Source organism: Salminus brasiliensis, chromosome 10 (genome assembly GCF_030463535.1).
Source record: "Salminus brasiliensis chromosome 10, fSalBra1.hap2, whole genome shotgun sequence".
Taxonomy (NCBI): Eukaryota; Metazoa; Chordata; class Actinopteri; order Characiformes; family Bryconidae; genus Salminus; species Salminus brasiliensis.
In genome coordinates, this window is record NC_132887.1 from 16,979,072 (window position 1) to 16,991,586 (window position 12,515).

Below are 12,515 nucleotides of genomic sequence, written 5' to 3' on the forward strand. Positions count from 1 at the left end.
GGATAGCCAGCTACCAGCTCTATTAGAACTAGAACATTGTTTTGTTAGCACTAAACTAATGATTTACTACTTTCTCTTAATCCACAGGAGTTGACACTACTTTTACTACACTACAGTTGTCTTTACACACAGATATTTGACACCTCTAACATAGTCTTTCCTTTGTATGTTCTAGTTTTACAGTGAATCCTTTAGTAAAACATGATTAAATGTAATGTAACTGCTTGCCTGTTAGCTGCTTGTGTAAAAGTAGGTTTAGTCATCTACATCTGTGGATTCCCTGTTTCCTTATTCATCAAACTAATTCACATTAACAAATGTATTACTTATTACTATATATATATATATATATATATATATATATATATATATATATATATATATATATATATATATATATATCTTGCAGCTGGCCAAAGAAGGACACTATGATAGAAGTGGAAAGATATGTCTGATGGGACATAAGAAGTAATTCTTCTTGCTACAGCACAGTTCTTTTCATCTACTTGGGTTACAGTTAAACTGATTTCAGTTCTATCTCGCAGAATGAAAAACGCTGTATAGAGAACGGACTTTTATTTTGTCAGACGGGCCTTTCTAACTTCACAATAAAAGCCAACCTCATGTGTTGCCCTGGTAACCGGCCTGTGTTGGTACAGTAACGCTATGTGATAGAGGGTTTTTGCAGGAATAATATTGTCTCAATAAATTAAATTAAAGCAGTGAAATTTAGTGTTAAATAATGGACTTAACCATGAATTTACGGTCTCTCGGATTTGAGGCCGGACTCAGTGAACCTGAAAAGGAGTTGGTGTGTTTGCGCAGTCGCTCGGCGGGGCTGACTGTTTGTGGATGTGGACATGCAGGGTTCCTCTGTCGACTTGCCACTTTAGTGAGGTATCTGTGCTGTCAGAGTATTAGCTAGTGCTTTCTATCCTATATTAATAAAACATCCATCATCACAGCTCATTTGATACTGCTTTATCTTTTTTATGCAGGGAGAAATTAAATCATTTTACTAAACAATCACATCGGTCAGGCCTGAATGTTGGCATTCTTGGAGGAGGGAACATTGGGAAACAGTTGACAAAGGTGTTACTATCTGTGCCTGGATTAAAACCATCCAACATCAGTATCTCAACTAAAAGACCTGAGACGCTGAGTGAGTATTTAAACCAGCTGCAAGTTTTTTCAGTTAGCAAAAATCTCAAGCTCTTCAATCAAAAAATTAAAAAAGTAAAGCAATTTTTATGTCGATTCTGAAAAATTAATTTCCACATTAACGCCTTTATTTTCGACCTGAAGTCTCTCTTTCATGGTGGCTACTCTGTATCCAGCCTAGCTTGACCTATCAGTGTACAATTACTGCATTTGATTATAAATTAAATTAAATTAAATAAACTGTCATTTACAGTTTACATTTTTGTTGTGAAAAAATTAGGACACCCCATGGAAACCTTTTCTAACACCTTTTCAGAAAAAAAAAAAAAGATTTTTCAAAATATTAACATTGGACATTCCATCTTTAACTGAACAATATTGAAAGACGGAACAAAGATCTTTGAAAATAATTTGTAAAATGTAATTAATATTTAATAATATAAACGCAGTCTTGTGGGTACAAATTTTGAACAACCCCACATTTATTACTAAAATTAGAATCAGGTGCAAAATCAGCTGCAGATGCCTTTAGATGATTTCGGAGGAGCCTGTCTTAGTTAACCCTCAGACATTTAGATTAGTTCGCTTTTGATTCTTGATCACCATTGAAATCAAAGCCTTCAAAATTGAGGTTGTGGTTGCATGTCAGTCTGGGAAGGGATTTTAAAAGATTTCAAAACACTTAGAAATCAGACGTTCCACTGTCTGCAAAATAATTTATAAGTGAAACAACTGCCAACATGACCAGGTCGTCCCAGCAAGTTCAGCCCAAGAGCAGACAGCAAGAGGCGTGAAGAAGACTCCAACAATCCTAAAATGTCATCATGGACCTACATTACATGTGTTTAGTTAAACACATTGCTTTAATCTCTCAATATAGTTCAAATTAATATAAAATGTCTAAAGTTTTAATATGTTGCAAAAGGCAAATATGTCCTATTTTTTCTCATTACTGTAGGTTAAGCTGTCTGTTTGTCTTGTGCTGTAGACGAGTTCTCCAAGAGAGGTGTGGAGTGTTACTTTGACAACTGCAGACTGGCAGTTTGGGCAGATGTGCTCTTCCTCTGTGTGCTCCCCTCTCATCTACCTCGAGTGTGTGCAGAGCTTCACTCTCACCTGCCTCCACACTGCCTCGTGTACAGTTTCACCACTGCTGTGCCATTACCTAGGTATTACCTGACATATTAGCTGTCATAAACAGTTCATTTAACGCTTCTTTTGTCTAGTTTGAAATTTGCCCTAATCCTAACTCAGGAGTTTGGTAGCCTATATTGTTATTAAAAGCAACAAAATCTTCATTTAACATTGCCCCTAGACTATGTGCAGTTAAAATTGTTGTCTGTAGTTCTGTATGTCTATAAGGCTCTTTTCTTCACAGGCTTGCACGACTCCTTGGCCACAGTTTTGTTGTCAGAGCTCAGTATGACTTTGAGGCCTGTGATTCAGCTGACCTGTGGCTCCGTCATAATCAAGTGACAACAGCTTTACAGGACAAAGATGTGCTCACTGCATCATGCCCACTTTCAATGAGTGGTGAGTTTAATTCCCACAACCTCAATTCTTGATTTTCTTTTATGACCAGTGTAAAAAAGCCTGTTCTAAAGAAATCACACTCAACTAGTATATGTTAGAACAATGGTGCCCAAAGGTCTGACACATCATCTAAGCCTGACAGTTAACAGATGAGGCAGTTGTGTTTGAGCTGGGAAATCATCAAACCATGCAGGACATCAGTCCTCCAGCACTATTTACATTTACGTTTAAGGCAGGCGCTCTTTTCCAGAGCGACTTATGAAAGTGCTTCGCTGTTTACTCTGAAAAATACCCTTTCAGTCTGCATTTGAAGACAGCGAGCGACTCTGCTGTTCGGACACCCATGGGAAGTTCGTTCCACCACTTCGGTGCCAGGACAGAAGAAAGCCTGGATGCCTTTTGACCATTGCCATCAAGTATGGAGGGGCTGGTCCATTCTTGACTTTGTAGGCCAGCGTCAGGGTTTTAAATCTGATGCAGGCAGCAGCTACAGGAAAGCAGTGAAGAGAATACAGCAGCAGAGTGACATGGCTGAACTTAGTTGCAGGGGTCTGATGGTGTGCAAAGGGAGACCAGCCAGAAGGGAGTTAAAATGATATTTTATAGTGATCTATATTTATAATTATGTTATGACTTGTTATGATGAGTATTGCTGGCGCCATGTTAGACTAAAAAAGCTTGCCATATCTCTGACTCCGTCTTTGTGTTTTTTGTCTGTCAGGTGGTCTCTCTTTGGATCAGACTTGGGTGTCTGCTGTGCTGTACAGTGTCCTTAACATGTGCACTGCTAAACGACTGGGGTCCAAGCAAGCCATCCAGCTGCTAAATGAGCTGTTTCAGACTAACCCCTCTACTGGGACTCTTACCTGTCTAAGCTTTGTGAACTCATCCTGTGCATCTACACTTAGTAACTCTGAGGAGTGAGTGTCTATCAAAACAGTAAGACATGGCAAACAGTATTGTTTATAAATATATATATATGTGTGATGATGATGATTTGTATTTATTTATTTATTTATTTATTTATTGTCCTGCAGGCCTTTCCCCTGGATCAACTTGACTGATGTACAAACAAAACAGACTCCATTGTCTTCTTGTTTGTTTGGATCTAAAGCTTTAGAAGACTGCATTTCTGCAATGTATCATAAAACATTTTCAGTTCAATGAAATGAGAATCTAACAGTTCTACGCAACAACAGTTGTGTAATAAGTATGTTTAAGTTGTGTTGGAATGAACACAGTTGAACACAGTCTCATTAGCTAGATCATTATTAGCCACAAGTAAACTGCAGCCTGAAATAGATGATAATTAAGCTCTGGGGAGCAGCTAGTCTGTCAACTGTTTAGGATCTTCTGTGCTTTAATTAGCATCATAATGTCCCAGAGCTCTCTGGAGATTTACCAGCACTGTGGCCTAATTACTCTGACCACACCTACCAAATTTAAATTTAGACACCAGAGTGCTGAAATGACGAGGAACAGAAATTCTACAGATAACAGATCAATTTAAAATGATTACATAATGTGTTTTTCCTAAAGACTTCCATTAAAAGTTGTTTTTGGCGTTCAGTCTTCTGCTGGGTTCACGTTAGAGAGTTGGAAGGGGAGGGGGGAAGCAATCTAAATTTATCAAACCAATTAAGATGGATGAGCCATAAACAAGGTCATATTCCTACCAAGAAAAAGTAAGTCATCTTTAAATATATCTTAAAATCCTGTACTGGGGTAGTGTATTATATGGAGGTACATGGAGAGTACCAGTACATTTAAACCAAACAATTGATGATAATTGGTTTGGAAAAATTGGAAAACACACAACAAATTTAAAATGAACTTTAGTCCTTATCTTTTTCTCTGTGCTGATTTAAGGGTCAAAAGCAGTCATACTGTGGCTTGTTTCATTTGCTAGGGGTGCAAGAAGGACTGTAGCACGCAACTGTCAGTTTCCAAAACTGGAATTGGGTGCTTGTGTCAACTGCATTAGACTTTGGTTAGACTAATCATGTACTTTTCATTGCAGTTCTCTAAAATAAATATAACAATGTAGAAAAAAAACCTGCAGTGAAATGCTTGCCTGAATCCATCCTTTCCTGGCATTTGGATCATATTACACAGAAGCCTGAAGGCTCTTATTGGTATAGTGTGGGGAGAGAAGTGGTGTTACCCACTACGCTACACCAACTGCTTAATTGTACCTTTTTAAAAAGATTGATAATTTGAAGTGTGTTTAAAAAGGGTGTATTATTAATAAGAACAGTTTCATAGTAAGGAAATAATTTTCCAGAGAACAGCTAACAACACACATAGAAAATATAATAATAATAATAATAATAATAATAATAATAATAAAAATGATATTATTATTATTATTATTTATGTTGTTATTTTTCTACTTTTCTTTTTCTACTTCTTATTAGTAGTAGTAGTATTAATACTACTACTACTAATAATAATAATAAATATTATTATTATTATTTATGTTGTTCTTTTTCTTCTTCTTCTTCTTCTTATTATTAGTAGTAGTATTAATACTACTACTATTACTACTACTACTACTAATAATAATAATAATAAATATTATTATTATTATTATTTATGTTGTTCTTTTTCTTCTTCTTCTTCTTCTTCTTCTTATTATTATTATTAGTAGATGTATTAATACTACTACTACTACTACTACTAATAATAATAATAATAAATATTATTATTATTATTGTTTATGTTGTTCTTTTTCTTCTTCTTCTTATTATTATTAGTAGTATTAATACTACTACTACTACTAATAATAATAATAAATATTATTATTATTATTTATGTTGTTCTTTTTCTTCTTCTTCTTCTTCTTCTTATTATTATTATTAGTAGTAGTAGTATTAATACTACTACTACTACTACTACTAATAATAATAATAAATATTATTATTATTATTTATGTTGTTCTTTTTCTTCTTCTTCTTCTTATTATTATTATTAGTAGTAGTAGTATTAATACTACTACTACTACTACTACTAATAATAATAATAATAATAATAATAATAATAATAATATTCTCCCGCGTTCAGTAAGACTTGTATTATGTAAATGGTTTGCGTTGCGGTTCAGTTAGCCGCTGGTCCCGCCCTCCTGCTCCCTCCAGCCCGTCACACTGCAGCCAGGTTCACTTCAGTTAGCCGGAGAGTGACGAGCAGCTCGGACGCTTTCCACAGCATCACAGGACCAATCGAGGTAATGCAGGCGTGATTACCTTAATATCGACGACCCCCGGTGTGCGAATCGACTGACTGTAGGAAAAGGCCATGAAAACCGCTGTCTGTGGCGGTGTGTGGATTTGACGCTGAGGGGTTGCTCCTAGCTAGCTAACGGTCATAGGAAACGTCTTTTTGCTAGCTGTGTTGATCTGAGGTTGTGTGTGTGTTTCTTCACGGCCGCAGTCATTTCTGCTTAGTGTTTCGATGTGAGGGTTATTTAAGGCTGTCGTGTGCGTTACTGTCACTCTTACTGTAGCTGTAGCTGTGTGTGTTGTGTGTAACGCCGTGTCTGCCGCCGTGGCTGTGAACGAAAGCTACCCAGAGACGAGAAAATCATCATTTTTGGTGTCCGTCTGTTTCAGGCTGCCAGAGACGCTGTCAGTAGAGCATCTCCTGATATGATGGTAAGGCTTAGTTAGTTAGTTAGGAGATGATCGCAGTGTTTTGGGTGTCTTTGTGCTTTAATGTGAGAAACTCGTGTTTTGCCATTTTAGAGATGGAGAGTCTAGAGGCCACGTCGGAGCTCCAGTCCAGACTGTCTTCTCTGTCTGTTTCCTCTTTCTCCGGAATAGCGTCGAAAAACTGCGATTCCAACCCGCTGGACAGGTACCAGACTTTGTGGCATTTACCAGGGTGACTTTCTGGGCTTATATAGTGTGAAATTCCCAGTAGCACTGCATATTTGCTGACGCTGAGTTAAATAAACATATCCGACACTACCCCACTGTTCACAGACTTTCACTTTAAATGAGGAAACCTAAATCCCTGCTTTCCTTCCTAAAGACTTCAAAGTACAGATCTTTCCAGAACAGTAATATATGCTGACAACCAAACCAAAATGGACGACAACAGCAATACCAAAGGACTTCAGCAAACCACAGAGGTATAATGTCATCCCGCCCGAAGCACTTTACTTAATCATTTCTGTCCTTTTTTTATTACGTCTTTTAATGTCTTGTATTATCTCTTTTATTTCGGTGTTGTCAACAGGATGGAGAGGCCCCCTCTGAGCCAGCTGCGGGGGGTGACTCACAGGAGAGCAACACCAATGAGAAAAGCTCGCTCCCCGGAGAGAGAAAAGGTTAGCACACCTCTTCCTAAAGGACCTGCGCTAAGTTCTAGAAACCTTATCATCATCTTTCATCATGGTCCCCTGAGAGCATGGTGTTTTAAAAAAGACATCCCAATCATAGGCATGTCTCTCTCGGGAAATTATGGCAGTTCACACAAAATGCAACAAGAAACTTGTTGTTGTTGTTGTTTGCCATTATGCCTTGAGCGATGCGTTAAATGAGTTAAAGCCTTTTTGACATGCAGGAGGTTTCTCCAAGCTAAATCTCAGTCGTATATACGCAGATCATCCGACTACTTCGGTCTGCACTTTCACAAGCCCTTTTATCTAATGGAAGTTGGGCTGCACAAGATATCGTTACAGCATCGACATTGCAGTGTGTGACTGTGCAATAGTCACATCGCAGAACGTACAGTGTTCACATGAGGCGAATTCAGTCATGCACAGCTTGCCACCGCTTGTTTGTTATACAAGTAAAATTCACACTGTTTTCATTTTCCATTACATATCTACCCAATATTGTTTATTTTAATCTGATCTTAGCTTCACAGAGTTTATTATTAAGATCATGATATGCTGGATCAGTGACGTCTGAAGAATTCCTGTATTTTTTTTTAACATTGCAATATATTGCAGAACAACAAAAATACAGCCCTGCAGCACATTTTGGAAGCTGTTGCCCACTTTGTTCTGTGCTTGTGTTTTGGAGAAAGATATAGTAGCTAAATGAAAAGGTTCATGGTATCACATTTCAAGTTATTTCAAGGTATCAAGTTTTTTCAAGAATTCGTAGCAACAGAGATCCTTGCATCTTACCCATTTAATTTGAATAAAATAAGTAATTTAAATGAAAATGTAACCATTTTATTTTACTATTCAAAACGAGCAATACATTTACATGTGTTCTGAGTTTTATTTTCACATATATGTATATATTTGTTGATCTTTTCTTTATTATGATTGGCTCTTTAAAAAAAAAAAAAAAAGCAAATTTAGGACCAATACTTTATTACAGAACAATGTGTTTCTTATACTTTGGACATTTACTTCCTTTAACCACCTTTGTGAATTATTTTGACTCGCCAAAAACGCATTTCACATGAAACCATCCTGCGTTATGCAGAAATATTTCTTCAATCCCTTCTAAACCAACAGATCTTTACAATTCTGTGCTTTGGCGAGTACATCCCTCTTCTCAACGAGTTATATGTATGTGACAGTCATGGAACTTGATAGATGAGAGAGGGACCCTGCTGTTCTATCTCTCCTCATTAGAACACGGCCCATTGCATTCTCTAGACTCTTCTGGCCATAGATGACCTTATTTGACCTTTTTTCATCCTGTTGCAGCCTTACCGCCACTGGCACCAGCCACCACATGGACCTCTATGGCCCTGAAGGAGTTGAAAGCCAAGTTGCGTCAAGAGAAGGACAGCGTGGTGACTGTGTACCGTGGCGACATTATGACTGTCCATGTACCTACTGTACCCGAAGCCAAGCGCGTGTGCTGGGAGTTTGCTACAGACGGCTACGACATTGGCTTTGGGGTCTACTTTGACTGGTCGCCGGTCACCAGTCGAGCCATTACAGTGCACATTAGTGAATCTAGTGACGATGAGGATGAAGATGACGAGCTGGAAGGTGAGGGCATGCTTCCTGTCCTGTTTCCTGCCTTTGTTTAGATTTGCTGGTACAAACTGATACTGTCTTAAATGATTCAAAGCCACAGACAGATAAAACATACTGAAAAAGCAAGAATGCTGACATACAGTGGCATGCGAAGTCTGGGCAACCCTGGCTCAAATATCTGTTGCTGTTAATAATTTAGGTGAGTAGAAGATGAACTGATGATCAAAAGGCATACCGTTCCTCTAAGCAGCTACCTAGCACTCTGAATATTAAAATGGGTGGCACCATGGCTTGGATATTAGCACGTTTGCCTATCAGCGCTGGAGTCTGGGTTCCAGTCTCCATCTAAGTGGAGTTCAAGTGAATTGGTTACTCTAAAAATTGCCCTAGTGAGTGAGCGAGTGTATGTCTGTATGCCCAGATATGGACTGGATATGCACATAGCGTCTGAACCCCCCTGGTGCCCCATGCAGTCCTCCTGATGGATGGCCATGTGCGATCGAGAGTACGCTGTGCACAATTGTCTGCCGCTGTGTTGGTTGAGTGTTTTGTAAAGCATCCTCAAGTGTTAGAACTGGCACTATATAAGTGGACCTTCCATTTCATTAAGCTGTAATGTAACAGGAATGGTGGAGATTAAATTAAGATTTGTAAGACCAAGAAAACAACACCATTGCTAGAAAGGCAAATAAAACCCCCTTTTAACTGGAAATAAACCTAAGAGTCTGCAGTGGAAGTGCACTATTCTACTGTGCAGCAACAACTGTGCAAATATGACCTTCATCAAAAAATATCATCAAAAGAAAATATTTGCTGCATCCTTTTACAAAATTCAGCATAAAACAAAAAAAACACTGGTCCAAAACATTCACTGAACTAAAAGCCTAAAAAATAGGGGGAAAAACACCCTAACCAAGAGTTAAATGACTCTGTAAAGGTGTTTACAATCTAAGATACTTGCCAAATTGGTATTACTTTTGCTTTGGAATGTGTCATCTTTAAATGTATGCTTTTTTTTGAAAGCTTCTACTCACTTAACTATCCACACTAACAAATTAGAAACCAGGGTGATCAGTAGTGCTGTAGTGCCACTATACACTTTATGCAGTGCTGCCCAGTATATTGTTTATTAATTTTAATCCTGCTATTGGCCCTCATGGTACTGTTATCACAGAAGATTCCAATATTCAAATGAGCCTTTCCGCATCCTCATAAGTGATGCAGGTGTTTTCGTGAAATTAGGCATTCACGTAAAAGTAAATCATGTGTGCCTTGGGTAATGTTATGGTAAGAAATGATTAAGCGTGGTCTGTGGTCTGTGAGCTGAGGTTGCTGACCTGTCGGATAATTATAAGAGTGGATGTTCTCCAGCAGGGCCTGTGGTTCCTGGGGATGTGGAGAAGGGGTCTAAAGCAGTGGCCAACTCTAACTTGGGAGAGATCCTGCCAGTGTACCGTCAGGACAGTCACCTGACAGTTCAAGGAGGCAGTCACGACTTCCCAGGAGAAGGCACATACCTCCTAAAGTTTGACAACTCCTACTCGTTATGGCGGAATAAGACTCTGTACTACAGGGTGTATTATAGTGCCTAAGGAACCAAGCACACATCTGAGAATGAATGTTTCAATGATATATATTTTTGATCATATATATATATATATATATATATATATATATATATATATATATATATATATATATATAGATAGATAGATAGATATACATATGTATATTATATATTTACAGCACTGTATACATATCATTCCTGCTATTCTTAATTTGTACATTAATTTTATTAGGATGCAGTCACTGGACCAATCAGATCAAATAGTTTTTGCTAGTCTAGATAAGATGTTTTTAAACTTGAGTGGGATCATAAGGCTTGGTCTGTGTGCAGTGTGTTTCAATGTATTTTTCAGAAGCTATGTGCAAAGAATTTGTGAAGTGCCCCTAAATACATACACAAGTAGGTTTTGTACACCACAACTTGACAGTGGCCTCAGTAGTCAGGTAGCCCAGTGATTCAGGTTCAGGGAACGGTGGTCATTCAGGTCAAATGATTGCTTGTCTGTATACGGTGAATATGGAGGCATGTTTCGAAAGCTGGTATGCGGGATGTGGCAGCAGCCACTGTTCAGTCAGGCGATGATTACTACAATAGCTTTTTACTTGTTTGTATTTCAGATAAACACAGATAATCCTGGTCTTGGTTTGAAATGTATTGATTTTTAGTAGCCTTATGGTACCTTCTCTGCACATTTAATAAATCAATCTCTGTGCGCTTACAGAAAAACTACAGAAGTTACACATTTTAAATCAGTCGCTCAGTCTTATGTTTTACAACTGCAGACAAAACTCCTATTAAATCAGTTGCCAGGGTTACAACTCCAGCAAGTGATCACAGTCTGCCTTTTTATGACTTAAATGGAGGCCATTTCCTGTCACCAAAAGCTGGCATGTTACATCACTGATTCAATATTTACAAGGCCCCTGTAGAGGAGAGGGGTGGCAGTTTAGCACCTGTTCAATCTCTGAACGGTCACGTCTTAGTAGCTGTTGACATGTGCCATTGAACTATTTTAGACATTTTGCTAACGTGTTTTAAACGTGCAGCTTTCTTCGTTTCTGGTTAATGTGCAATGTGTTACACAAAGCTCCGTGTTGAGGATTGTAGTGTTGCATTAATATATAAATATATTTTTTTCACTGATTGTCCATGAATACCAAAATCACATTGTGTTGATGTGACCTGTCTGAGACAGTGCTATGACACAGGCAGCAAGCAGGAGCCCCAGGGAGCGTTCTGCTTGCACACCTGTACCCAGGGTGTTGCCACACAAACCACATCACATCATGATTTTTTGCATGTCTCCAAAGGGACTGCTGTGCTGCTGAAATATCCAAAATTGCCAATGTGCTTTCTTTGTCTACAATGTTTGGGTCTTTTTTTGTGATATATGGATATGATGATTTTGTCTTTTAGCCTTTATTCTGCTATTTTCCTGCCTTCCTTTTGTCCAATAAATATTGTTAAATGTTAAAGCATGTAGTTTGTTTGTTTGTCTGTGTGCTTTAAAGAAGAATCGTTTGTGGAAAAAAAAAAAAAAAAAATTTAATTTTCTTCTGGTCATCTATTACCCTTACAACATTTGTCAATTTTGACAGTTATGATAGACTTAAACCCACCAAGCAATGTATTAGGAATACCATACTAATACACACTAAACATATGGCCTCTTTTTGCACTCAAAGTAATCTAAATCCCTTCATGTTTTGAATGGCCTGTTCTATCACATCCTAAAGATGTTCTATTGGATTCAGATCCGGTGACTGTGAAGTCCACCAGGAGACTTTTACTTCGTAACATTTTCATACTAGAAGCAGCCATCAGAAGACTGAAATTGTGACTGAAGGTATACACATGTTCATTAATAACACTCAAATATGCTGTGGCATTCAAAAAAAATTGATTGGTATCATCAGGCCCGAAGCATACCAAGAAAATGTTCCCCACACCATTAAATCACCTCCACCAGCATAGACTGTTGACACAAGGCAGGTTGGGTCCATTGATTCAAGCAGTCCAGGCCAAATTCTGACCCCTGTATCTCAATCAGGAGAAAATGAAGGTTAATCAAAACAGATTACATTTTTCCAGTCTCCAGCTTTCCAGTTTTGGCTCTGTGCCCACTGCAGCCTCAGCTATCTGTTCTTGGCTTACAGAAATGAAACTGGACTTGCTCTTCTGCTGTTGAAAGTGATCTGCTTTAAGCTTTAACGTGTTGAACATTTTATGTCTTAAGATTTACCCTGAAAGGATATATTGAACAAAACACAACCCAGGTGTACAATAAATGTAATTTTTTTTTTT

General features: G+C 38.0%; 2 protein-coding genes across 6 annotated transcripts; both read left to right on the forward strand.

The window, feature by feature from the left end:
- Positions 1 to 659: 659 nt before the first annotated feature.
- noxred1 (NADP-dependent oxidoreductase domain containing 1) lies at positions 660 to 4,990 on the forward strand. 2 transcript variants are annotated; one of them, XM_072690408.1, is made up of 6 exons: positions 660 to 897; positions 999 to 1,162; positions 2,150 to 2,330; positions 2,540 to 2,694; positions 3,416 to 3,614; positions 3,732 to 4,990. In XM_072690408.1, the coding sequence occupies exons 1-6, from the start codon at positions 743 to 745 to the stop codon at positions 3,859 to 3,861; spliced, it is 984 nt and encodes a 327-aa protein (XP_072546509.1). In that variant the 5' UTR covers positions 660 to 742; the 3' UTR covers positions 3,862 to 4,990. The 2 variants fall into 2 exon arrangements, with proteins under 2 accessions (XP_072546509.1, XP_072546510.1); XM_072690409.1 differs by having other exon boundaries at positions 3,416 to 3,633; positions 3,732 to 3,820.
- Positions 4,991 to 5,801: 811 nt separating this feature from the next.
- On the forward strand, positions 5,802 to 11,686 carry tmed8 (transmembrane p24 trafficking protein 8). Of its 4 annotated transcripts, none has more exons than XM_072690413.1 (7): positions 5,802 to 5,920; positions 6,306 to 6,347; positions 6,438 to 6,549; positions 6,727 to 6,826; positions 6,934 to 7,024; positions 8,366 to 8,656; positions 10,019 to 11,686. In XM_072690413.1, the coding sequence occupies exons 3-7, from the start codon at positions 6,440 to 6,442 to the stop codon at positions 10,234 to 10,236; spliced, it is 810 nt and encodes a 269-aa protein (XP_072546514.1). In that variant the 5' UTR covers positions 5,802 to 5,920; positions 6,306 to 6,347; positions 6,438 to 6,439; the 3' UTR covers positions 10,237 to 11,686. The 4 variants fall into 4 exon arrangements, with proteins under 4 accessions (XP_072546514.1, XP_072546511.1, XP_072546512.1 ...); XM_072690410.1 differs by having other exon boundaries at positions 5,805 to 5,920; positions 10,016 to 11,686; XM_072690411.1 differs by lacking the exon at positions 5,802 to 5,920 and adding an exon at positions 5,973 to 6,057 and having other exon boundaries at positions 10,016 to 11,686.
- Positions 11,687 to 12,515: the final 829 nt, after the last annotated feature.